The sequence below is a fragment of the Pteropus medius genome, unplaced genomic scaffold, assembly GCF_902729225.1.
Source record: "Pteropus medius unplaced genomic scaffold, Ma_sr-lr_union100, whole genome shotgun sequence".
Classification (NCBI taxonomy): domain Eukaryota; kingdom Metazoa; phylum Chordata; class Mammalia; order Chiroptera; family Pteropodidae; genus Pteropus; species Pteropus medius.
The window spans coordinates 2322861-2347415 of record NW_024350397.1 but is presented as its reverse complement, the minus strand read 5'-3'; the positions used below and the strand labels follow the sequence as shown (position 1 = coordinate 2347415).

The 24555-nt window shown below is 44.0% G+C and overlaps 1 protein-coding gene across 12 annotated transcripts in view; it reads right to left on the bottom strand.

Moving 5' to 3' along the window:
• Positions 1–24555, bottom strand: part of SVIL (supervillin) — a 204723-nt gene that overhangs the window by 8313 nt on the left and 171855 nt on the right. For all 12 annotated transcript variants that reach the window (XM_039839717.1, XM_039839718.1, XM_039839716.1 and 9 more), the window contains 15 exons: positions 22600–22689; positions 22422–22508; positions 20944–21121; positions 18021–18193; positions 16180–16335; positions 14867–15003; positions 14097–14244; positions 13826–13971; positions 12435–12610; positions 9579–9723; positions 8927–9203; positions 5170–5321; positions 2716–2821; positions 1826–2033; positions 133–266 (listed from right to left, as the gene is read on the bottom strand). In XM_039839717.1, coding sequence (XP_039695651.1) covers positions 133–266; positions 1826–2033; positions 2716–2821; positions 5170–5321; positions 8927–9203; positions 9579–9723; positions 12435–12610; positions 13826–13971; positions 14097–14244; positions 14867–15003; positions 16180–16335; positions 18021–18193; positions 20944–21121; positions 22422–22508; positions 22600–22689 — 2313 coding nt within the window. The remainder of the gene's footprint in view (positions 1–132; positions 267–1825; positions 2034–2715; positions 2822–5169; positions 5322–8926; positions 9204–9578; positions 9724–12434; positions 12611–13825; positions 13972–14096; positions 14245–14866; positions 15004–16179; positions 16336–18020; positions 18194–20943; positions 21122–22421; positions 22509–22599; positions 22690–24555) is intronic.

The window sequence follows — 24555 nt, the reverse complement described above, 5'->3', positions numbered from 1 at the left end:
CTTAGCTTCACTGGGTTGCAGGCCTGTGAGGACCTCGCTTGGGTTTAATTCATTGTCTGTTGTCCACAGTAGGTGCTCAATACCTACATGTCGAATACATTAGTGATCAGAGGCTGTGGAATGTGGTATTACCTTGAAGCATGCAGTCGTAGGCTTTCCTGTCTCTCCTTCCTAATGCATCCCAGAATCCCAGAGGCTCAGAGCCTTCGTCACACTCGTGTATTGTCACTTTGCTGCTGCTATGAAGTCCTGCTTCCAGGGGGCATCTGCATAGAGAACAATAGTTTTTTTTTTTAAGCTTTGGAAGTTTTGGCAGCACAAAATTATTCAAGACCAAGTCTACAGATGAGTTCACCATCTCTTTTTTATTTTTGAACGGAAATAATTCTTACTAATGAATAAAAACATGCTCTGTAGCTTATGAGTGTGTAGAGGTTGGCTTGGCCCTTAGAGAGGAACGTGCAGTTACATATAAGATGCAATGAACATGATGTCCACTTATATATATAACATACGCATTTGCTGTTCCCGGTCCTCTCTCGCTGGAACATCAGCTTCATGGGAACAAAGACTTGGTTTGCTCACTGGCCAGTCCCTAGTCCCTCAATCCGTGCTTGGCACCAACTGGGCACTCAATTTTCATTGAATGAATGAGGGAATGTGTTCCTCATAGATTTGTATTTCCTTAGGGGTCCAAGCGAAAAATCCGATAGGCCGCGAGTGCCTTCAGATACCTCCTGGAACGTCGTTTATCACCCTGCCCCACTCGCTGGCCCTCAGAATGGTGTTTTGAGATGAAACATCTTGCTTCGCAGCCATCTGCTTGTTGAAAGGCTGCTTGCCTCCCTCCTTCTCCCTGCCCTCCCCAGGTGGCACTAGGCTTTAGGGGGGTCCTGAGTGAAGCAGGCCACACTGACCCGTCTTGGTGCCCAGACAATGGATTTTGCCTACTTGTACTTTGGGGGTACCAGGAAACTCTTCATTTTTACTGTACAGATGTTACCAAGGTCCCCCCCAGGTCTCAGCCTGAGAAATGCTGGGCATCTCCTGGATGAGGGGGAGACACTGAGACCTTTTTTTGCTACTTGCAATGCCCATTTTGCACAGGCTGCTAGAAAGTGCAGTGTCCCAGCAGCAGCCCACCTCTAGACAGGTGACTGTCCTTTACAGCCCACCCCTGAGTCCTCGCTTAATGCTGCAGCATAGTGTACTCTCCCTGCGTGCCTGCCTGAGAGAGGAGCAAACCCCAACACCTGTGTGCTGGGCCTGAGACGTGCCCCAGGGGCCTGACGACTCACTGTTAGGTGCTGCCTTTGAGAATGCAGAAATACAGTCATCCTTCTCTAAAGAGGGGGCATCTTCTAGTCTGGCACAGCTGGTGGTAGCCCAAACTCCTCATTAGCTAAATGGAGTTAAAAAAAAAACAAACATTCCACTATCTGACAAAATTAACACTCTGACCTGCTAAGAGATATCTGAAATTTGCTCTCTTTAAGTAGCAAAGGACTTACAAAGAAATCACAGCTACAAAGAAACTGAAGTACTTGCTGGGGTCCTGTCCCTTGCCCGTCACCTTGCCTGTTATTGAGGCAGGTACATCCTCAGAGAGTGGACGAAGCTCTCAAGTTGGAGGTTTTGGTGGAGATGTGCATCAGATATACTTGGGATGTCAGAGATCCTTGACAACGATCATAACTACCTTGTCGAGTCACTGTCGGAACACATGGGTACATCCACTGAGACTGCTGGGAACCCTTCTCATCACCTTCTGCATGTCCCATGGGAAGCCCCGGCCAGAAGGAGCTGTCACACACATAATACTCACTGTTCTTTGATTTTATTTGCTGCTGTCCTTCCAACCTCTTTCGTGTGGGCCTGGGCTTTGCATCCGTGCCAAAGGTAGATGAGGGCTTTATTTACGTTGAGGACAACCATGGATGTCCTGGACCTCAAGCTGCTACAGTGACAGGCCACTTCCAGCAAATTTCCTTCCATGGGCACCTCTCCCCGCACACAGTACAGCCTCCACTCACCTGCAGGGGGCACCAGCGGCACAGGGTTAGCCTGGCGGTGTGCTTGACAAAGGAAAACTGCCTAAAAAATGCAAAGGGTAAGGCAGACCTGCCCTTCTGGGTCCCTGCTCAGTGGTCAACAGCAAACACCACCCTGTGACTTAAGGGAAGGTGGAGGCTGAGGTCACGCTGTGGCTGAAGTCAGCGGCTGTCTCACTGCCAACCCAGAGAACAAATCTTTTTAGAGCTTGAAGCAGGTTGCCAAAAGTTCATGATGCAGATAAACCATTTTTACAAAATTTATAAATGCCTAGGTAAGTCATATAAAGGCTCTAAAGCTAAGGTTTTTTTTTTTTTTTTGATGCTGGCCAATAAAAGTCTCATAATTTATAATAGGAGATCCACTGATATTTTTTTTCCTCCTAAAAAGAGACAGAGTCACTGGGAAGATTCCATTTAAGGTGAAGTAATCTTCCAGCCTCCATCCAGCATGCCACAGCTGGGTCCTGAGCTCCACTCCACAGGAGGGGAGAGCGTTATGAGCCTCTCATCAAGCTGATTCACGAGGCAGACTCTAGGAGGCATTCGGTGGTAAAGCCACGCTCCGCTACATGAAGAGAGAAGTACTTTAAACCCCCACGCCTATAAAAATACCTTCCAGGAGAAGGAAAAAAACCGAATTGCAACTGAAGAAGTGACTCACTTTGCGCATTTTCTTCCTCCTCTTCACGTCTCCCGGAGTGCACCACCATCCCCCCCTGGAAGCACTGCAGAAAACAGGGGGGCTCCTTTCCCTGGAGAACCTGGACCTTCCGATTTAAGCACATTCAAATAAGTATTATGTACTGGTTTTTCAAAGACATAAAAATAAGATGCGCCTATCACACAAAAATCGGAAAAACATCCAGAAGCACAAAAGCCAGTGACGTTACTATTACCTAAAGATAACCACTATTAAAATTCTAACATAGAGCTTTCTTTTCAAAGTATTTTTCAGGTATATAGTTGTTTTTCAAACAAAAGCAGGATTGCTATTTTATGATGCTTTCTACCCTTATTTTCTTCACTTAACGTTTGTCTGTTATCGAATATTTTTTTAACATGTGAATTTTGATAGATAAATGGTATTTCGTGGTATAGATATAACACGATTGATTTAAACTCATTATTAACAAAATGTACTTCTCAGCAGTGAGGATGACTAACCACTGACTTAGTAATTCTGAAGGAAAGAACCGTTTCCTTCGCAACCTAAGAGTCTGGTCACAGAGACACGCGCCTACCAACCTCAGCCTCCCCTCGCCTGTCAACGCCTGCGTTCTCTTCCATCAGGTGTTAGCTGCATCATAATAATGTTAGGGGTTGGGGTTCGGTTAATTCGCTCTCCCTTTGGCAAGACATTTTCCCTTGAAGAGGAAATTGTTGTTGGAGGCTGCAAGTCCAGGAGCACTGATGGTAGGAGGCATTTCTCACCAGGACTTAACTTATCAATCTCAGGGCTCATTTAGCATAATTAAGTGCCATTTTGTGGCAGTGCTTTATATGCCTAGTGATTTTCCATCTGTTGGATTAATAAAAAAAATGAAATGCTCCAACTAGAGAGATGAAGCCTTAAAACTCTAAGGATGATTTTGAGGGTATGATTAAAACATAGTCATTGATGGCTTTTACGAAAAAAGGCAGTTGAAATTACCTACTATTACAAATAAGCGAAAATTCAATGGTCATTAACAACTACTTGTAAAATATAGTCCACAGTAGAAGACGATTGTTTCTTAGGAATCCAGAAGGAGGAGTGAGTATTATTCTATTTCTGGAGAAAATTCCTTTGTTCTCTCCTTTCCTGCTATTGTTAACTATTCATTCACCGTAGGAAAAATATCTGCACAGAGTGTCATATTTCCCCAAAACCCAGAGTCAGCTCTTAATTACTGGCACTGAAGGGTGGAACCTGAGGCCCAGATAATCCAAAGGCTAGAAAGAACATTTACAAAACCTTGGATGGGGGCAGTAGCGTCTGCCTGCCATTATTCAGGCCCTGGGGTTATACCGGTGACTAAGACCAGGACAGAATGGTCTCTTTAATGTTTGTAGGGGAAAGACAGGTAATAAATAAGTAAACAGAATGGCTATGTAGTTTCATGCAGTGGGAGGTGCTATGAAAAAAATAATGCATAGTGAAGGGGCAGGGAATGATGGGAGAATGGGGGAGGGATTTGGATAAACTAGGGAGGTGACACTGAAACATAAACCCAAATCATGAGGTGGGGAGTTACATACAAATCTGGGGGAAGTGTGCCAGACGGGGAGACAGCGCAAAGGCCCTGGGTGGGCGGAATGAGGTGTGTCTGAGGAACAGCAAGAAGGTAGGAGGAGCCGGGGGCTAGTGCGAGACCAGGGGAGGTTGGAGATGTATACAGGGCCGACTATGAAGGTGCCGGGAGACCACTGAGAGGCCACTTAGATTGTAGGTCAAGTGTGACAGAGAGCAAGGGAGTGACGTGATCTGACATGTTCTAGAAAAATCCCTCAGGCTGCTCTGAGGAATGCAGATGACGGGAATACTAATTTTTACACGAATCTCTGATATTTCCTTAGACTAGAATTGTGTAAGCGGAATAACTGAGGAAAGTTTATGAACATTTTCAGGTTCCCGAGCCAAAACTGTTTCTCAGCGTGGCTGTTTCAAGTTCTACCTCCAACAGAAGCACAAGAAGTTCCTCGTGTGACTGTGTCCTAGACAGCCTGGGTCCGTCTGCCTTAGAGCATCTCTACCAAGTTTAGAAGTGGAAAATAGCATCTCTTTGTTTTATTTATAATTCTTTGATGATTAGTTAAGTGGGACCTTTTAAAAAACACTCATTGGTCCCTTGTCCTTATTTTGCAGATTTACTATTTGCAGATACAATATTTTATTTCGGATCATATTTACTTAAGATATAATATTTTATTTAAGATCTTCCAGGCCAACCTGTGGGGAGATGAAAGATGAGACGCAGCCTGAAGTCTGGAGAAGCCGGACCAGGACTAAAAAAGTGTGTTGGGTGAGTTGTCTTTGTTCACTAAAACTGGGTCCTTAGGGGACCTGGCTACACATCCCAGAGCTCCTGAAGGGACATCTTTCTCACTTCCAGTGCAGCAGCTTTCCAGGACCTACCTGGGCACCCCTTTCTTCATCCAGCTCTACGGTCATCAGAGCCGAAGTGCCCTTCTCACTCACAGTCGACTGCCGGCCTTGCCAGAAGAAGTAGACACACTTCTCTTTGCCAGCCACCCTTATGGAATGCTCTCCCTTCTGTCGACTTCCCACTGCAAACACACAACATAGCAGAGGGCCAGGTGAGTGCCCAATAAGCCAAAAGAAGAGCAAATACACGGCTCACTTACTCTTTGTAAGGACAAACAGTAAGGAAATAGCTTTTGGGCAATGGGCTGAGGAGAAATCATTTATCCCTGGAGGGCAAGTCAATCACACTGCAGGAGAAGAGAAAAACCACCTTTCTTCTAGCTAACTGATCCTGAGACCTGGAGAAAAGTGATCTGAAGGGCTCTCTTGATACCCCAGGAAAAACACCTATTATCCTAGAGGAAGATGCGGACACTCCAAGTGATCGCCAGAGCAGGACCTGTGGCTTTCAAAGACGCAAACGCATTTTCCGTATTACACCATTCTTGGGCAAAAGATTAGCTGGTGGACAAAAGATATTGAAAACAGCAGCTGGGCCAGCTTTAGGCACAAAGGAAAAATATTTAGTCTGTTAAAACTATTCCAGTTGGGGAAAAAAAAAAAACACAAAACACTTTGAAGTCTCCAGGTTCTGTCAGAAATGGAAGAGACAAATTGCTGACATATCATTTTCATAAAAATAATCTGGGACTTAAATAATATCTGTCACCAGGGCTGTAGCCAGGATTAGTAAGTGCTGGTTATCCTTACTGTCTGATACCTGGCAGGCATTCGATACATGTCAGCAGCCCACGGAAGGCAGGTCTCGCTGACGAGCTGTCACGGAAAGTTAATTGGTCGAGTTGTCATTTTGGACAGTATTTCAGACCACAAAGTCACTACCTATAAGAATAGATCTCACTCCAGAATCCCCTCATTCATTCATTCGTTTAGCAAATATTTATTGAGTATCTACTATGTGCCAGCAACTCTTTAGGATACTGGGACTACAGTGATGAGCAAAACAGAAGAGAAGAGAAAAATGAGAAGAGAAAAACCACCTTTCTTCCAGCTAACCGATCCTGAGACCTGGAGAAAAATGCCTCGAAAGGCCATCTTGATGCCTTAGGAAATACACCTGCAGCACCCGAGGAGGTGATTAGGACAGGACGCTGACCCACCAAGGCCTCTGGTCTCTCTTCTGTGGGGCCCAGGGAGCTGGCCTCGCCGCGTGCCTGTGCGGGCTGGCCAGTGTCCACCAAGGGGATGATCGTCCTGCCTTGGCTGCTGATTTCTGCTGAGCCTGTCCCAAGAGAATGTCCCAAGCTCCAAGTTCAGTCCTGTTTGCAGGTGCAGCCCTTGTGGGGTATGAGTGATGAGGAGCTGGACTAGCCGTCACCAAGGGGCCAGTGCTTCTGTGGGGATCTCGGTGTGACTGCAAGTGACATTGGCCTACGCTTTCCTGATCCCAGAGGGATGGTCTGGAATCTGAATGCTCCCCACTATAACTTAATTCTCTGCAGCTGGACGTCTTCTAAATTATAACTTTGCTCATAAAGGTACTGCTGGGTCCGGCTGTGAGATGAACACATTGTTTATTGGGAAGAAAAGCAGAAAGTATTTACGTGGCCCGAATCCTTGTTTCCCAGGCGCCTCCAAATAAAGAGTCTATGAAGGTCTCAAATCTTAGATTTATTTTTAAATTAATTCATTTTAATAATTATTCATTCATTCATTCACTTGCTATTACTTCTTTTTTATAACAGCTAAAGTAAGGAAGTGACTCAATTTCACACTGAGGAGCCCGTTGGTCTCCTTTTGTAAAATATGTGATTCCCTTTCTGTATTTTAAGAACAAGAACTCTGTTTGCCTTTAAAGGTTGTTCCTTAAAGTTCCCTCTTCTAGAACCCCAAAAGTTACTAGATTTTCTCCCCACTAAATTCCCTCTTATTGTCTTTATGGCCAATCAGCAGCACAGATTAATGCTGAGTTTGCCAACTCTGTGTCACATCAGGGAGCCTGCATCTATGACAGTCACTCACAGGAATTGCTTTTATTTTGGGTAGATCCGTGTTATCTCATCTTCCAGTTAAAGACAGCAATTATGCTGTTGCAGCTGAGAACGTCAATGACGATTATCTCCTGCACCTAACACGTGAACACGTGGTAGGCAGGCACTGCACATAATACATACCGGACTATAATATTCTGTGAGCTGGGTGTTATTATCTTTATTTTCCAGGAGAGACAACCAAGGCTCAGAGAGGTTAAGTAACTCTACCCAACTTGCCAACCTGGCATGTAAAGCTTGAGAGAAGATTCAGACCCAGGCCATATGGCCCCAGGACCGGTGATCTTTCCTGCAAGCACAGGGCCTCTTATGAAAGGGAAAGGGGTTTTAGTGTCCACTGTGCTCTCTCCTAGCTGTGACTTCAGTGGGTTACTTGATCTTGGTGCTCTGTTCCTTATCTGAGAAATGAGCATAAGAACTCGTCCCATGGACCGTCCGTGAGGCATTCAAATAGAGGCTGTAGTAAAGCCCCCACTGTGTGCCTTGTGGGCTAGGTGGACCTCTAGGCCTGTAGCCCGCCTCTGGGCACAACCCTGCACAGTCCCCCTGCCCTGCCTGGCGATGCCATCCATTGGACACCCAGGTCTTGCTCTGCGGGGCTTTTCCCACTGCGGGCAGGTGCCGTCTCAGAAAATCGAGCTCTCCTGCTGCAGCATGAAGTAGTTACCTCTCCTCACACTTGCCTCTCTGTCATTTATACCACAGGCTTCTTGAAGGCGGGGTTTGCAATGTTTACCTGCTCCCCCTAAAAGTCTCTAACACACAGAGTAGGTGCTCAGGAAATGCTGTCGGTTCATTAAAAGACTTATTTTTGATAAATCAGAAAATAATTTCAATGGTACGAAATCTGCAGGTGTTTGATTAGCAAATCAGTGCCTCGCTGAGGCCCAGGGACCAGGGTGGCAAGGGGGCTGCAAGGAGGTGAATCAACAATTTTGGAGCTGGATTTGGAAATCAGAGTTGTGACATAAACTCTCCAATCAGTAGGATGATAAACACTAGGTGTCATGTGGATAATGGCTACTTGTCAAAGAAAAGGGATTCTCTCCCCAAAGTTCACTTGCTGTCCTCCCTCATTGCTTCTGGTGCTAAGCGTATCATTGTTTCTCTGTAAAGAGTATTTCACTGGCAGGAACCATGAGTTTGACTATGTATTTACTCTACCAGATCCACAAAGCACTGCTAGGTTCTCGGCCTCTCAGGAAATAGCTTCTTTCATTTTTAATAATTTTTTGTGCATGTCTTTGCTATTACGATACTGTTACTATACCATCTGGTTTCAGTTCTAAGTCATACAGATATGCTTTACTTAAGGACTCCTATTTAAGCAGCCTCCAGCCACACGACAAATATTCTCTAGAGGCAAATCATCGCTTTCCTAGAAAACTTCTGGGGACAGGGCAGAGGAGGGAGTGAAGGTTGTAGAAAAATCTTAACATGCAAGTTTAACCTCTACAAGGAAACAGCACAGATGTTGGCAGTGCTGGGTGGTTAGGAATTTGTCTATAGGTTGACTAAGTTGTTCTCAAAGTGAACGACTAGGTTGCATACTGCACCCACGCACCAGGGTGAGACGCGGCACGCAGGGAGTCGGGTGCCAGCAGCGCTGCAGTCCCCAGCCGCGGAGCTGGGGCTGGGCCCGCCTCAGTTTGCAGAAAACGTTAAGTGTCACTAACCTGCGGTGCTCACCATGTACTTCCACTTTACCACGTAGGCGTCCCCTTCGTGGAACTGCCCGATGCTCTGTTTGGGGAGCCTGCTGTAGTCAAATTCTAGGATGTGCCAGACATCCACAGAGACGCTGGCGATCTCAAACTGCCTCCTGTCGCCCCCTTCCACCAGGCCGTAGCCCCGGCCCACGTTCACCCCGTCCAGCACGGTGCCGGCCACCGTCTGGGGCACGGGCACCATGCGGGTTACATCGTATGGCTTGACTTCAGCCCTAGACTCTTCCTAGAAAGGAACAGAGAAAACATCTGTTCAGCCGCCTGTTTGTCCAGCCTTTTCCTCTCATGCTCATGCAGTCTCACTGCTCACGGGGCAGCGTAAGAGTGTGTGGCTTTCACACTCTGTCTCAGGGTGTTGAAATGCACTTGGGAAAGGCTGCATTTAGGGGAAAGGCTAGGGGAAGCCTGAATACTCACCCCACCATTGTGAATGGGATGCCCATAAACCTGAAGGTGCAAATAGGGCTATTTTCACTCTCGGAGTTGGAATATAATTGGAAACCAGATTGCTAGCAAACCCTGGGGAGGCTTTCCGCTTCCAGGCCTCCCTCGTTGGGACTGAAATCGGCCCTGAAGTCTGAGGCCTGGCTACCCCGAGTACCTTCTGCTGAGCAAGGTCTCCCACGTTCTTCTCATTAGGTCTCTTCAGTTCGGTCCAATCGAGAAATTTCTCTTTGAACAAGATAGTCTCGTTGTGTTCCGTAAGTCGCCCAAATATTGCCCAGTCAGGCCGCCCCTGTCCTTTTCTGCAGGTGGGTGGGATGGGGGAGCAGACAGGAAGAGAACCAAGATTAAGCCATGCTAAAACAAAGGAAAGGGACCTAAAACAAACGCACGTGGTTATTGAAAAAAAAAAAAAAAGAATACTTAAGTACTATAGAGAATGAATGGTTTATTTTACTAAATAAGTGACATTTTATTATTTTAGCGCGAAGCCTCGAGAGGTTTTGTATCCCTGGAGTTGATGAGTCAGAATGCAATGGACTTTTCCTGCATTCCGGCAGATTCTCGTATTTCAGATAGCCTGGGGGTGGTGCACTAGACCGTGAGCTGGGGGAGGCAGAAGTCACATGCATTTGTTCCCCACCTCTTCCACGCTGCCCACAGGCACCTGCAGGTGCTCACCAAGTTTCTGTCAAGTTCACGAACAGATGGGAGTTTCCCCTGAGCTCTCTGCTATTTCAAGCCATGTTACAACCATGTTCTCCAGTCTATTCTCCTCTCTTATTAAACCGAACATACTTCATACATCATAAAGTGAATGTTTGCATACTTATTTCTAGGCCACTGGACTCGGCAGTAAGTAGGGGCAGCACAAGGACACCAGGAAGGAAGCGACACAGCCTAACCTGGAGGTCTGCTACTGCCTCAGGACCTCAGAATCTGAAACTGTGCTTGGAATAAAAGGTAACTTAGAAAAAGGTACAGGCATACCTCGGAGATATCGCAGACCACCGCAATAAAGCAGTGTCGCAATAAAGCGAGTTGTAATCTTTTTGCTGGTGGAGGGTCTTGCCTTCAATGTGTCAAAAACGCAACATCTGTTAAGTGCAATAAAACCAGGTGTGCCTGTGCAGCCGAGAAAGTACACGCTGCGGAGGGTCCAGCCCTGAGAAGAACGTGTGGGCATTTCTCATCCTTCCAAACGCACCCTTGGCTGTGAACTGGGCCGGGGATGCGTACATCCCTTCAGACCGATGAGCATGGCCACTGCACCCTGCTGTGGCCCCTAACCCATCACTTCCTATTTTGGCCCAGACTGCAGTTTCTGACATCACGGTTGAGGCACATCACAGAGGCTGCCTGTTTCAAAAGAGACTGAAATGAGGACGCACAGGATACAAACACCGCCACCTCATGCTCCTACGGGACTTAAGGAGCCAGGTATCAGAGGCTATGGAAAATGCAGGACTCCCCTTGAAGGGCTGTGGTTTTTCCCAGAGAATGTCTGAACGGCTGTCGTTTATACAAACGCGACTCTGCAGATCGGCTAAGACGTCTATAAAAGGGCACTTGGTTTCAGCTTCAGAAATGTATCTTTTAAGTTGTGAAGTTGCACAAACACGAGAGGGAGCAGGTGGCAGGGTGAGGGTGTGAATGGGAGCGGGAGCAGGCAAGCTTCTCTCTCCATCCTGACTTCTGTGTTTGAACTGGGCTAAGTCATTTCGTGTCAGTGGTTTCAGGCTTCTTAAGGAGGGCTGGATGCTAAATATTGGCTGTACCTTAAAATCTCCGGGGTTCCTTTAAAACATACTGACACATAAGCACCACCCCCAGGAACTGAAAACACCTCTCAGAGGCTGGGCCTGGCACGTGCATTTTTTTAAAACTCAGAGGCTGATTTTGATCTGGTGGGTGTTGAAAACCAGGGGGTTAGGTGAGCCCTCCTCTACTTCCAGATCTATGATTATGTCGCTGCTAACTCTGAATTGTCTAGCATATGGATTTTAGGCTTCAGCATTTTTTTCTTTTACTACACCAAATAATATATTCTTTTTAGCCTCAGCTTTTGTCTGTAAAACTCTAGTTGTTACTGTATTCATTTCGGGTTAAATGTGTACTTGTTTAAAAGGGATTTAAAAACATTTTACCTACATTGGCAGAATTTTTAATTGTTTCTATAGTGCTAATAATAAAATCAATAATTTGATTTTAAAACAGGAAACTAGGTAGGAAAGTTGAAATTTGTACACTAGTTCAATGGACACCATTACAATGCAGTTGTGTGATACCTAATATTCTATACTGTTTGGTGGCACATCTATTTCTAACCTATTATATGGCACATGTAATTAAAAACACTTCTTTTTTCTGGTAGTTAAAAAATCCCTTTGCATATAAGAATTATTTTTCTTATGATCATATTTCTTAGAGTTTGTGGATATCTTGCTAACGTACCCAAATTACTTAAAAAAGTCCAGTACACTGTAGAAAATATTAAAATTACAATCGTTATATCCACAGCATATCCTCTTCCCCTTCTTCCAACTAAAGGCATAAACATCATCTACTGGCAAATAAACAGTAAAGCCTGGAATTCAATGGCTATGCTGGGAAAGTGTGAAATTAGGAAAAAAAAAAAAATGTATTGCTTTTGTACCTTCAGATCAATGGCTAAATTCCAGACCCTGGGAAGTTTTCAGATCAGCATGCATTTGGTTTAAACAGTTGCTATTCATTTGTCACAAGAGCACCTGGAATGCCACAGGTGAGAACAATTTGTTCACTTCAAGAAATAAAAGATAACACATTTTCCAGAAGAATACAGCATCCATATTTCTGTATTAGTTAGGTAAAAGCTAAAGAAATGTTCTTATTGTGAATATTCACAGTACTGCATTGCAGTCATTTATGAAAACAAAAATCTATGAAGAGTGACATTAGACAACCGTGAAAAGAACTGAGGCCCCTGAAGGACTCTGCTCACTTTACAATGCCATCAAGATCACAGGAGTACCTGGGAATAAGTGGATTGCATTCTCCAGGATCCAGAGGGTTAATGTCACAATTCTCATAGTCAAAGGTTCCATTCCATAAGTGCTTTGCCAGCTGAAATGCTATTTTCCGTTGTGCTAATGTAACTTCTTTTCCATGCCACACGTAAACTTCACTACCAAAATCAAACACCAGTACCTGGGAGAATGGCATAGAAGAATTTTTTTAACTTCAAGGACAAGCTCCCACTGAATCGGGTCCCTACTGACAGTGAGTCAAACGGGTGACGATAGAAATCCAGATGCAGCAATCAATACAAACGCTAAAAGATCACAAGATCTGACCAGCTGGCACTGCAGAGCCAGCCTTTGTCCCGTGGGTGGGATTTCTATCTCCTTGTCCTAAATGCCCAAGCTAATGTGCCCTCCTCTGAACTCTCAAACCACCTAAAACTTCTGATTCATACACACGTTAAGATGTCTTCCTACCCTTCTTTCTCTCTCTCTCCTCTCCTCACTCCTTTTCTCCCTCCTTCTCTCCCTACGTCCTCTGTTCACTCATTCACTTAGCACATACGGGCCGCTTCCTACATGCCAGGGACAGATGACTCAGTATTGTCACCTCTCCTCTAGACGACTCTAAGACTCTCGAGGGCAAAGACCATACCATACTCATGTTTACAGTAGTGCGTACTGTTTGCTGAATGAATACATGAATGTAATGCTTTCTTATTTCCATGCCTACAGTTTATTCTACTCCTTCTTCCTAGAATAATTTCTCCATTTCCAGTAATTCAAATTCTACTTAACTTTAAACAAAGCTTGAATTCACTTTCTCTTAAAAATTATTTCTTTTCCTGTGAATTTTTCCATTTAGATGTCCATCTATATCATATAATCAATCTAACTTCAGATTACATTCTTTCTAACATTCTTCTATTCAATGAAATTTTGTGTCTTTTCGCTTTTTTTTCCCTTCAATACTTAGAATACTTAACAGTACTGGAAATGTATGTATTTAATAAATACTGGCATGAGAGAAAAAACCTAACATCACCTGGAAAAATATAAAAATAAAGTATATATATATATACATCTATTAATCCTGAAACTTAAGGACTGAAAAATACTTTATTTAATATTTATACAAAAATCAAGAGATAGAACTAAGTAACATAGACATTTTGTGTGAAATAGAAAAGCTTCGAATGATTCGATGAACCTCCTCTGAACAATATTCTGAATTCTATGTCAGTATTTAAGATGACAGTAATGGTTTGAAATCACAAATAAACATCCTTTCAGAAGATGTCACCATTCCACAATGGTGCGGACACTGGCTAACGTTCATGGGGCACTTACTACCTATTCTACTGGGCAGCCCTATGTAGGGCGCTCATCTCACTCACTGTACCTCTTTTGATTGCAGAAGGGAGCACTTTGGGATTTTCCCCCAGAAGTCGTCATCGGGAACAAGCTTGTCATCCATCAGACGGTAAGTGCAGTTTGTTTCTATTATGGCTGTTTCATACAGCTCGTCTTCTTTCGGGTCTCCAGCAGCTTTGGGATATGAACGGTAAGAGGGCATTAAATTATACGCTGGAAAGTGGCTGCTTCGGAAGGATGAAGTGGGGTAGGAGAAAGAACATTCAAGCTTCTCATCCTCTGAAATACAGTAAACTTACACTGATAACTGGTTTGGCCACCCAGAAGCTTCCAGAAGTCTTTGGCTGCATGAGTATGTGTATTAATCCCTTCTTCGATAGTTTGGATGTAAGTAGCTCTACAACCCAGTTCCCTCTTTGTCTGGATTAAAGTTGCGAGTTCTGAGGCCTGAGAAAAGGGAGGAACACGATTGTGTGAGTAGACAAGCCTATGGCCAGGTGGGGTGGCACACGCTGGAATCAGAGACCAGAAATCGTGTGTGTCTGAAAGGAAAACCTTGTGACCACAAGGCGACCGAGGCACTGGTTGTTGGGCATTTTCAACGAAGTCAAGAAAATATAACTAAGGACCAGGAGTATCAATTCTTTGGAGCAGTAGTTCTCAGTCTTCGAATTCGGCAGATCACTTGGAAAGCTTAAAAAAAATACCCCTTCTCCGGGCTTTTCCTCATGAGATTCTCATTCATTAAGTCTGTAGCAGAATTTCACAGGTATCTGGGATAAATGGCTGTGAAGCCACATGCCAGTTTCTTTTTTACACAAGAGTGAGAACAAATCCAGGACTTAAATCTGGAGGAAGAGGTCATAATTCTTCTAAAACATTCCACTTAAGCACCTAATAAAAGATTGTTTGAGAGACATTCAGGAAAATAACCGCTCTCTACCCCTTCTCGCTCGAATGAAACATCGCACATTGACAAGCTTTGTAACTATCCAGTGACTAGGAGAACATTCGATTGGTGTATAAACGAGATGCTTAACTAAACTATTGTTATATTTCAGGTACCAACCTTCGCCTTTTCTATGACATTTGCAAACTCTCCTACCCACAGGAAACAGTAATGGGGGGAGAGCAGGAGGAAGCAGTCCCCGCTGTTGAGTGATGAAGCTCGAGGCTCAACCAGTCTCGTCTGCACGTGTCTTCTTCCTGAACACGAGACAAAGAGTCACCATCTCCCCAGAAAGGCCCAGGAAGCGCCCCCATCTGAAGCATCCCTTTCAGTTCTCAAGAGTCTCGCCTACTAATCCCAGTTCCCACGACCAGAGCGGCAGAGGAGGTTTTCGAATGACAGCATCACGCATTACTTTTACTTTAGTGCTTTCCCAAATGTCGCCATGCTTTAGGACCACTATCAGCGCACGTGTATGGAGTAGCTGAGTTCCCCGCTCCAGGAAGGAGCACGCATGCCCACTTCCCCTCCTTTCCACTCTCCTCGCCTTCCCTCCGCTCAGCCCGCCCCGACATTTATGACAGCTCGCCATAGGCGGGGCGCACCATCGTAATGCATCTGCTTCCACGTGAGTTTCCACTCTAACCCACAGGAGAGGGGAATCAGCCTGGAGGCCAGCCTTGTGTTGCCATCAACACCCCCTAAGTGACTGTTGATTTAAACCTTTCCACAATCACACCGATAGTCTAGTGTCTGGATTAGAACCAGGAATAGAGGTTGGTTATTCATGCTGGTCACCAGTCTTTTAAGTACACTCAGGACAGTGGTTATGCAGAAACACACTGGAAACCCTCGCAGATGGAGAGGCTACTTCCTCCATCCTTCTCCTGGTGATTAGTCTACAGCAGTTGCCTCTTGGAGGCAGCGAAGTCTATCCTCACAGCCCAGAGCTAAGTCTCCATTGTCGTGGACAGAAAGGGTGTTGGCGTGGAATTCATTTGCCTCTGCTTACTCTGTGTTTCTTCTCCAAGAATGTGCCTCTCTCTGTTTACCTCAGCGAGGACAACTGCGTGGAGAGAACCACCATGATGACTGAGGGGGCATGTGGTAACTGCATGACAATATATGGCAGGGCCCACGGGGAGGCAGCCACCTCAGGAATGGAGAGACCTGGGTTCAAATCAGCTCTGCCTCTCAACAGCTGCTGTGACCGCAGGCACGTACTAACCCCTCTGGCCTCAGTGGGTACAATACCTCAGGGATTTTGTGAAGCTTGCGTGTGAGGAGGTAGCTCAGTGCCTGGCCCCTAGCAGGTTCTCGCGAAGCGTGTGTTCACTTCTTCCAACAGACGATTACAAGCAATCACGACCCCTGATGTCTCCAGACTGAAACCCCTGGTCCACGTGTGGCTCCTCTCTGCTGCTCTCACATACCTTTAATCTGCAGCAACATCAGCTTCTTGTAGGGCACCGCGCTGTTGTTAGAATTCTGTTCTGTCAGGTTGACGCTCCGCAGACTGACGTTGCTGAAGTTTTCCTTACTGGCTAAACCTGCCAGAGTGACCTCTGAGAAGTTGGAATTGGAGGACACTGGGGGGGTTGAAGAAGGAAACACAATGCAGGGGGAAGCAACACGCTCAGGTGAAATGATCGACACAATCAGAAATTATTCTCGGACTATTTTTTTCTTCTAAAGTTCATCCTGTGGGGTGGGGGTGGGGGTAGGGGGGGTGAGAACTCAAGTTTGATTAACTATACAGTTTAATGCTTAACCACTATATTAAGAATTGAACACTGTACTGAAAATATAAACCGACTGTTGACAAGTGTCACGCCTCGCCATGTAGAGACAAAAATTGTGCGACGATGTGGTACAGCTACTTTAGTATAAAATCAGAAGCTGGACTCATTTATTGCAATTTCAGTGAAAGCTGTTATCGTTCCTTACAATGTTTAGATGTTGAAAATGCATTCCCAAAAAACCCTGTTAGATATCTTTCATCAAAAGTCTTTATTTTCTACCCAAAGTAGAAAAGTGGGCATTCTATAAGAGATGGTTGAGTTCTAATCTTTTTCTGGAGGCAAAATGATTAAATAGCTGATCTCCTGAGGTCCTTTGCTCTCAGACTTAATAGTATACTAATAAAATGTTGAGTTTTCAGTGTGGGCCAACAAGTGTATATGTGCCAGTCACCACAAAGCCATCCTTTGCACCCCCTAAAAGCAGAGGTAAAGTACCTAAAACTTGTGCCAATAAACCTTTATTTCTCCAGCACGTTGTTACAAAAAAAAAAATGTATATGCTAGAGAGAAATTCAATAAATCATTTTGCTGGGATTAAGTTCTCATATTGAAGGGATATAACACACCTTGACAATTCATATGGCATAGTGATTTGGAAATATACTTTCTTAGTAAACCAGTTACAATGAAAAGACTCAACTACTTTATTTAAATACTAATTTTTAAGGAAAAGTTTGGCAAATAGGTTTATGAGTGCTACAGTAAAATAAAAATTATAGGAAGAATATTCAGAACAGCAAGATTATATATGCCATTATCTCCTCCAAGGAAACTGTTTCAGAACTACGAAACCCCACATTACTGGCAGATAAAAGCAGAGCAACTTAGTCTAAAGTGAGACAGAGTGGGAAGCCTACCTCCCCACTCTCCCTCCACTGCCCCCACCCCAAGTCCCCCCATTCCACTCAACCCGCGTCCCAACTTCTAGGAGCCTGAGGGTCCCACCAAAGACATTTGCAAAGCATTGGTTCATGCATTATAAACCAATTAATAATACAAAAAAACTAGGATTAGGCAAAGTAGTGATTTGGGACATTTTTCCATGAGAGATCTAATGATTTTCTCTTGAATAAGATTAAGTGGAGAATTATTGTGTTTGGGCCCGACAGAGCTGAAAATGGGTTGAATTACAAAGCCCAGAAACATCCTGCTCCAAACTCTTAAAAGAAAACTGAAGAAAAACAATAATTTGAATTCACCAAGTGAATTCAACACTGTAAGAATTTCTGTGAACTGCCTTTAAATCCCAGGCAGATTTCCTGCAGGTGCACGTGTGTGTGTGTGTGTGTGTGTGTGTGTGTGTGTGTTTGCGCGCGCTTGTGTGCGCACGCGCAAACTTACTCATTTTTATTTAATGGGTGTCTTATGAGTACTATTACCAGCCTTTGTAAGGCAGAAAAAAAGAGACGATTAAAGTAACCATATCGCCAGTTCCCAGGCACAGAAGCAGTGTGGTGCTTCCAAAAACTCACTCTTTTCCACTTTCATTCGCTTGGACTCCATGAAGGCAACGTTCAGTCTCTGCTCAGTGTATTCCTGAAGGAGATCTTCTCTTGCCGCCAGCATTTTCAGGGGGTTTTTGGAAGCTTGAACCCGGCGCTTGGGCCTAACTGCACGCTTGTGCTCAGCCACCGAAGACGTCAACCTGAGGAGCGAAGCAGAGCGGCAGCCCCCGTCTGTGATATCGCCCACTCCGGGTTGATTTGCGAGTCTCTGACCTGAAGTAATGGGCTCCACAGTTTTATTTCCCAATTTTGTTATACATCTTATGACTCCTCCTCTGGCCCACCACTCCCCTGTCATGGAGTCACAGATTCTTGGGGATGGAAGGGAGGAGATTTAAGGACAGAGTCATTTAGTTCAGGAGCCCAGCCAATCACGGAAGTCTTTGGCTCACTCAGCCCTATGATCTCTGCCTGAGGAGCACTCGTGCCTGACGGGCAGCTCATCCCACCACTAGGCAGCTTTGAAGGGTAGAAAGTTCTTCCTTAACCTCAGCACACCCATGCCCCAGTCCTAAGTCTCCCCGTCGGAATAATACACACATCTACGTCTTCTGTCAATCGCAAGCCCTTCAGGAATTTCTAGATGCCATTGCTTCTCCATTTAATCTCTTTTCTAGACTAAACTTCCTCTTTACATGACAATTTTTCAGTTCCCTCACCAACTCCCCCCATTAACTAGCTTCCTCTCAACCCATTGCCCCCTTCTGAAAAATAACCACTATTTGGAGAATATATGCAAATAAAATAGGCCCACAAAACCAACTATGACTGTCTTACACTCACACAATTCACTGGAGCAGGAGACCAGATGTGGGGAGGTGGAGGAGCCCAGTCACACGATTCCAGTTACCACCCCCAACCTCCAACTTCACTGGTTTCTGTGCCTGCGAATCTTCTTAATATATAATATTGTCCCATGTATGTGTGTGTGTAAACATATGTATATATTTAAATTATATATAATGATTTAAACAATGGCATTTGGGTTGGGAGAAGATTGAGAAATGGCTGAATAACTATATATGCAAATACCCCAAATATTATTTAAATATGGGAAATGGCAAACTGTTTATTTTTTAAGGTAGTGGATTGGAAAAAAAAAAACTAAACACAAAAAACTAAACACATTGAAAGATGCAAAAAAGGTATCAGGAGTGGCTTAAGGAACAATTTATGATAACTATACAGACTTCCGGAAGAGACTATGTCACTCATAGGGAAATAGATAAATATGATCGATAGCTGTGGGTTTAGCCTGCCCTGCATACTATTCTCCCCGCTTCTGGTACGAGCAGCTTGCCTCTCGTTTGTGAGACCAACCTCAATCCATTCCCCGCCCCTCACTCGGGCTCAGGGCTGGATCCAGAGACCAGCCCTGGCCAATCAGCATCTTCCACCCCTTGGCCACAATGATTGCTTTAGGAATGGACCCAGGCCCCCCAAAATCAAGCCTGGGACATCTGCTGGACTCCCAGGGAAGAGAACCTGCCTGGGCTGGAGTGGCCAAGTAGGTAGCTAAAAGTCCAGAGCTAGGGGTGGCCATTCCCCAAGACGGCGACAGCCTGAGAGTGAAGCCAGCCCAAAGGAGAACAGGCAACACAGAGAGACCACCTTCTTCTGAGCCTGCAGACCCTGAGTTCATGCCTACACTCATCAGTGAGGGAGCCTGCAAATCCCCCTCGCCTTTCTTTGGCTAATGTCATTTTGACTTGGATTTCTTTCTGCCACTGAAGGCATTTTAATACCATAATCATTTTTCTTGGGTGGATTAGTCATATTCCTATGTGAAGAGAGATGCTGGGACATCACTGAGAAAACCCTCAGATCTACAGATTTTACAAGTTATTCTAAGTTATGTAACATGTTTTATTCATTTTCTGGTTAGTTGTATTAACCTGAGCCCATGTGACCCAAATATTTTTGAAAGCCATGAGTAAGGATTCAATATGTCAAACACATCAAATGAAAGAAAGGCATAGAAATCTCTGCTAAATGATGTTAGTCTGAAAATCTGCAAAACAATGTTGGAGTTATGTGAAAAACCCAGTGGCAGTTTTAGGAACAGGGCAAACGTGTGTGGCACATGCGGAGCTGCAGCCCCCGTCTGTGATATCACCCACTCCTGGTTTATCTGCGGGTCTCTGACAGAAGCAATGGTCTTCACAGTTTTATTTCCCAATGCTGTGTGTGCAAGACTTTCTGCTTGAATGTGCGTCTGTTTTGGGTTTGCGTGCTTCATCTACCCCGCAGCACTATTCGTCTGGCTCAGAATATACAGTAGTCCTCCTAATCCATGGTTTCACTTTCTATGGTTTCAGTTACCCACAGTCAACCACGGCCCAGAACTATTAAATGGAAGTTTCCAGAAATAAACGATTTATAAGTTTTAAATGTGCACCATTCTGAGTAGCGTGATGAAATTTCCTGCTGTCCCGTTCTGTCCTGCCAGGACCTGAATCATCCCTTTGTCCAGTGTCTCCGTGCTGTATATGCTCCCTGCCCGTTAGTCGGTAGCCATTTTGGTTATCAGAGCGACTGTGATTGGATCACAGTGCTCGTGTTCAAGTCACCCTATTTTACTTGATGGCCCCAAAGTGCAGAGCAGCTATTTGGATATGCCAGAGAGAAGCCGTAAAGCACTTCCTTTAAATGAAAAGGTCTGTATGTATAGGAAAAAACACAGAATGCACAGGGTTCAGTACTATGCATGGTTTTAGGCATCCACTGGGGGTCTTAGAACTTATACTCTGTGGATAAAGGGGACTACTGTGATAATTTGGTTATAATAAAGTTCTATCACAGTGAAGAAGATCCTAATAAAAGTACGGGGTGATGTCTGATGAAGGAATATGTTCTCACTGTGTACAAGATAGAAATTGCAATAACTCACTTGGGAGCATAAGGATCAAAGATAACATCGAAGTCTTCATCCAGCTCCACAGGGCTCCTTGGCACAGTATAGTCCATACTGCGGTAAAATTTGGCAAAGGTTTCGTCATCGTCCAGCTTCATCACCTCCTTAACTGATTTGCCAGTGACGGTGAGTACAGTTTCTTGCATCCCACCAACTACCAACAAACAAGCAAATAAAGGCCATAAGTTTGTGTAAAAATATTACTCCAATTGTACCTCACAGTATTTTAAAAATTATTTTCCCCCTAAGTTCTAGGAGTGGCAAAAACATATTAGTGACATCCAGGGTCCTGTGATGCTTCCTAGGCCTTCCTTGACTTTTCATGAAAATACTTCTTGTCTGAATATAGCTTGTGCCATGACATGGGAGGAGAGAGGGAGGACGGCCTTGCTGCACGCAAACCCAGTAAGCATTTCTGAACTTGTTCCTTTTGCTACAGGAGGCAGAACCAGCTTCAGCCTCATTCTAGATCAGGGGTTGGCAAGTTCTTTTTCTGCAAAGGGCCACATAGTAAATATTTCAGGCTTTGCAATGGAGGCTATATGGCCTGTGTTATAACTACTCAACTCTGTTGTAGTGCAAAAGTGAATATTGATAATATTTAAAATAGGCATAACCATGTTCCAATAAAACTTTATTTACAATAGTAGGTAGAGAACTGGATTAGACCCCTGGCTAGATCACTGTTACATATATATGTAACAAACTTTGAATTGTGTGCATCCTTGCCTTGCTAGGTTAGTTATTCTATTATACTTTTGTTTCTGGTTTTAAAAGGCTGTATTATTTCTAGCCTATTAGGGATCACTGTCAAAGGAGACTCCCGAAGCTTAGTATTTTGATGAGTTTCAAGTACTGGACATTTTTATTAAGAGATGAGGCTATTTATTGCTGCATATTATTATTTTATTTTATATTGAAATATTTATTTTAAAAATTATTTAACAGAATTTTCTTTTAGAAATCATTTGTGATTATAACATAAATATATCAGCTGCTACTTTATTGGAAATCGACACATATAATTTAAAGTTCATCAGGCCCAAGAGCATGCTGATTTTGTAGAAGTGTAATAGTCTGCTTTCAGTGTTAAAAGCAAATTGAAATCATGATCCTGATTGGATTACATCCCAAGGATTCAGACTTAGAAACAACTGTTATTGGGGGTCCCCAGTTTAGTACATTATCAAGTGAATCAAAGCTTGGCAATACGATCAGACTTGACCAACAACTTCATTTTTAAAAAGATGACAAAGATAACGCTTATAGTATGATTCAGGGCAGTTATATAGAAAGGGCACAGTTTAGCTGAGAAAAGCCATCACAGTTGGGGTTTAGAGATTTTGAGAGAGGAGCAGATTCTTTTTAGGTTTCCTTAGCTATTCACTGAAATACAAATCACACTGTGCTGTAAGCATATAAACCAAAGTATCCCTCTGGCTTCTAGCATGCACCTTTGTTATTCAGCCTTCTTAGAAAGGTTTCCAGCCTATCCAACTTCAGGTCCGATTCCAACTGCATGTCTGGTCTGGCTTCGATATCTAGGCAAGAAGAAAGCATCAGTGAGTGAGTGCCTCTAAGAACTCTTCCGGTCATAGAGCCACTGGCATGTCAGGCACCTTGGTGACTTACCTTCCAGGGGTTTAGAAACTGGTGTTGTTCCTCTTGTTTTACTGCAAATAGGGGATGCTACTGGAGTTATGGCAGTGGGTGACGCCAAACCTGCGGAATAAACCAGAGAGCTACTTGGTATCTCAGGATCATTTCTGGAAATCCCCAGACACTGCTGGATCTCTTTTAGCCCCAGTGCGGATTTTACAACTTTACAGAATTTATACACACGCATGCATGCACACACACATACATTTGGCAAGTACTATGACTATGTAGGGTAACTGCAAATGTAGATAGAATTTGATAGTTTCCAAGGACTGTGCTAGCTGATAAGCTGCCATTCCAAAATGAACAATGAGGACATTTGAGAAAAGATGTCCGTAAAAAGAAAAAGAAAGCACAACAGGTAACAGGATGTACTTGAACGAATGCAGTTGTGAGTTCTGAAGGCCCTTGGGGGTGGTGGACTTAGTTGAAGAGAAAGCCTATTTGCACTGTTTCCCACAGAGGAAGTGGAGAAGGGGCTGTGTCACACTGGCTGGCAAGTGGCCCCCAGAACTGGAGTTTCCCTCCAGGCTGAGGTGAGTAGAGATAGTCTTGCTATTGGGTGCATCATTCAGAGGAGAGCAATCACTCAAGGAGTGCTAGCCTTTTAGAAGAAAGACACAGAAGAATATATGTTTAAATTGATTTTTGATTGTAGGAAGGACGTATCCATTTCAGGTGTGGCTGGGAACCAGCAATTTGCTTTCACATTTGTTTATCAAGAAGCAGGGTGGAGAAATTTTAAAGAGAGAAATGGTAAGGGACATACGAAAGGGAAGGAAAGGAATTACAGCATAAAGAAGGTAACTGGATGGAAGAAGAAAACTTAATTAAAATAAAGATGAGTATTTTTGTCCTAACCTAAGTAGGTGGGATTAGAATGAGAAGTAATTAGTGCATTTACAAAAAACTAAACGAGATATTAATGTTCTTTGTATCCATTTGTAATGAATGTGAAATCCTCAGGTGACACTGTCACTTTAAGCACCCATCAAAGAACATCTGTAGAAGATGTAAACCACTATCTCTTATAAGCCCTTCTTTCTGTGAAGTGGAGGATGTATTATTAAAGCATAAGAATTTTAAGGAAAAATACTAAAATATAGTTTAAAACTTAAGTTTTAGGTGATGTTCTAGAAGTACTTCTCAATATGTACATATATTTGGTGATGAAGTCAATAAAATTTTCAAAATTTATTTCAGTTACCAGACCTGCAAAGGGTTTATATCAGTGAGAAAGTAAACTTTCTGGGAAGAAAATAAAGATAGGTAAAATTTGGTATCACAGCCTGGGGCAGTAGACTGTTTCCTACTATAAGGATGCATAAGAGACATGGAAACGTTTATTAGCACAGAGGTCATTCACTCTGAAGCTTATAAACAGGCCCGACTCAGAAGGCAACCAGGAAACTTGGTCCTCCGTACTGTCAGGGCACCCCCTGCTGCCCATCAGGCAGCAGCATGCAGGAGAGCTCCTGGAGGTGGGCCTTCTCTTTCTCAGCTTGAGATAAGGAAGAGGGCATGTAGATTTAAATTACACGACGTTAAAACAAAACGAAGTTCTCCCCATACCTGTTTTCAATGAATCCTACATGCAATAACTAGTCACCCACTCTTTTTGGGAATATCTTCTCATCCCTCCTATTCGAAGGCATACTTTTAGTATTTTTCTTCCAGGGGAAGTACTAGAATACCACAGAAACCTTGTGGAGTACTAATTGTTACAGAGACTCTGGGAATGCCAAAATGGGAGAAAATCTTAATGAGGCTAAGGGAGAGTAGAGTTTTCTGGGGTGAGAGAATGAAAACCAGGGTACATAATGCCTCTTGGCAATTCCCCAGTACAACTTGCAGCTGCGAAATGTGCCATTATAACCAGTGAGATGGGATGTCTTTGTGGCTGTAGTGTAGGGGGCTGTTTTAATCTGT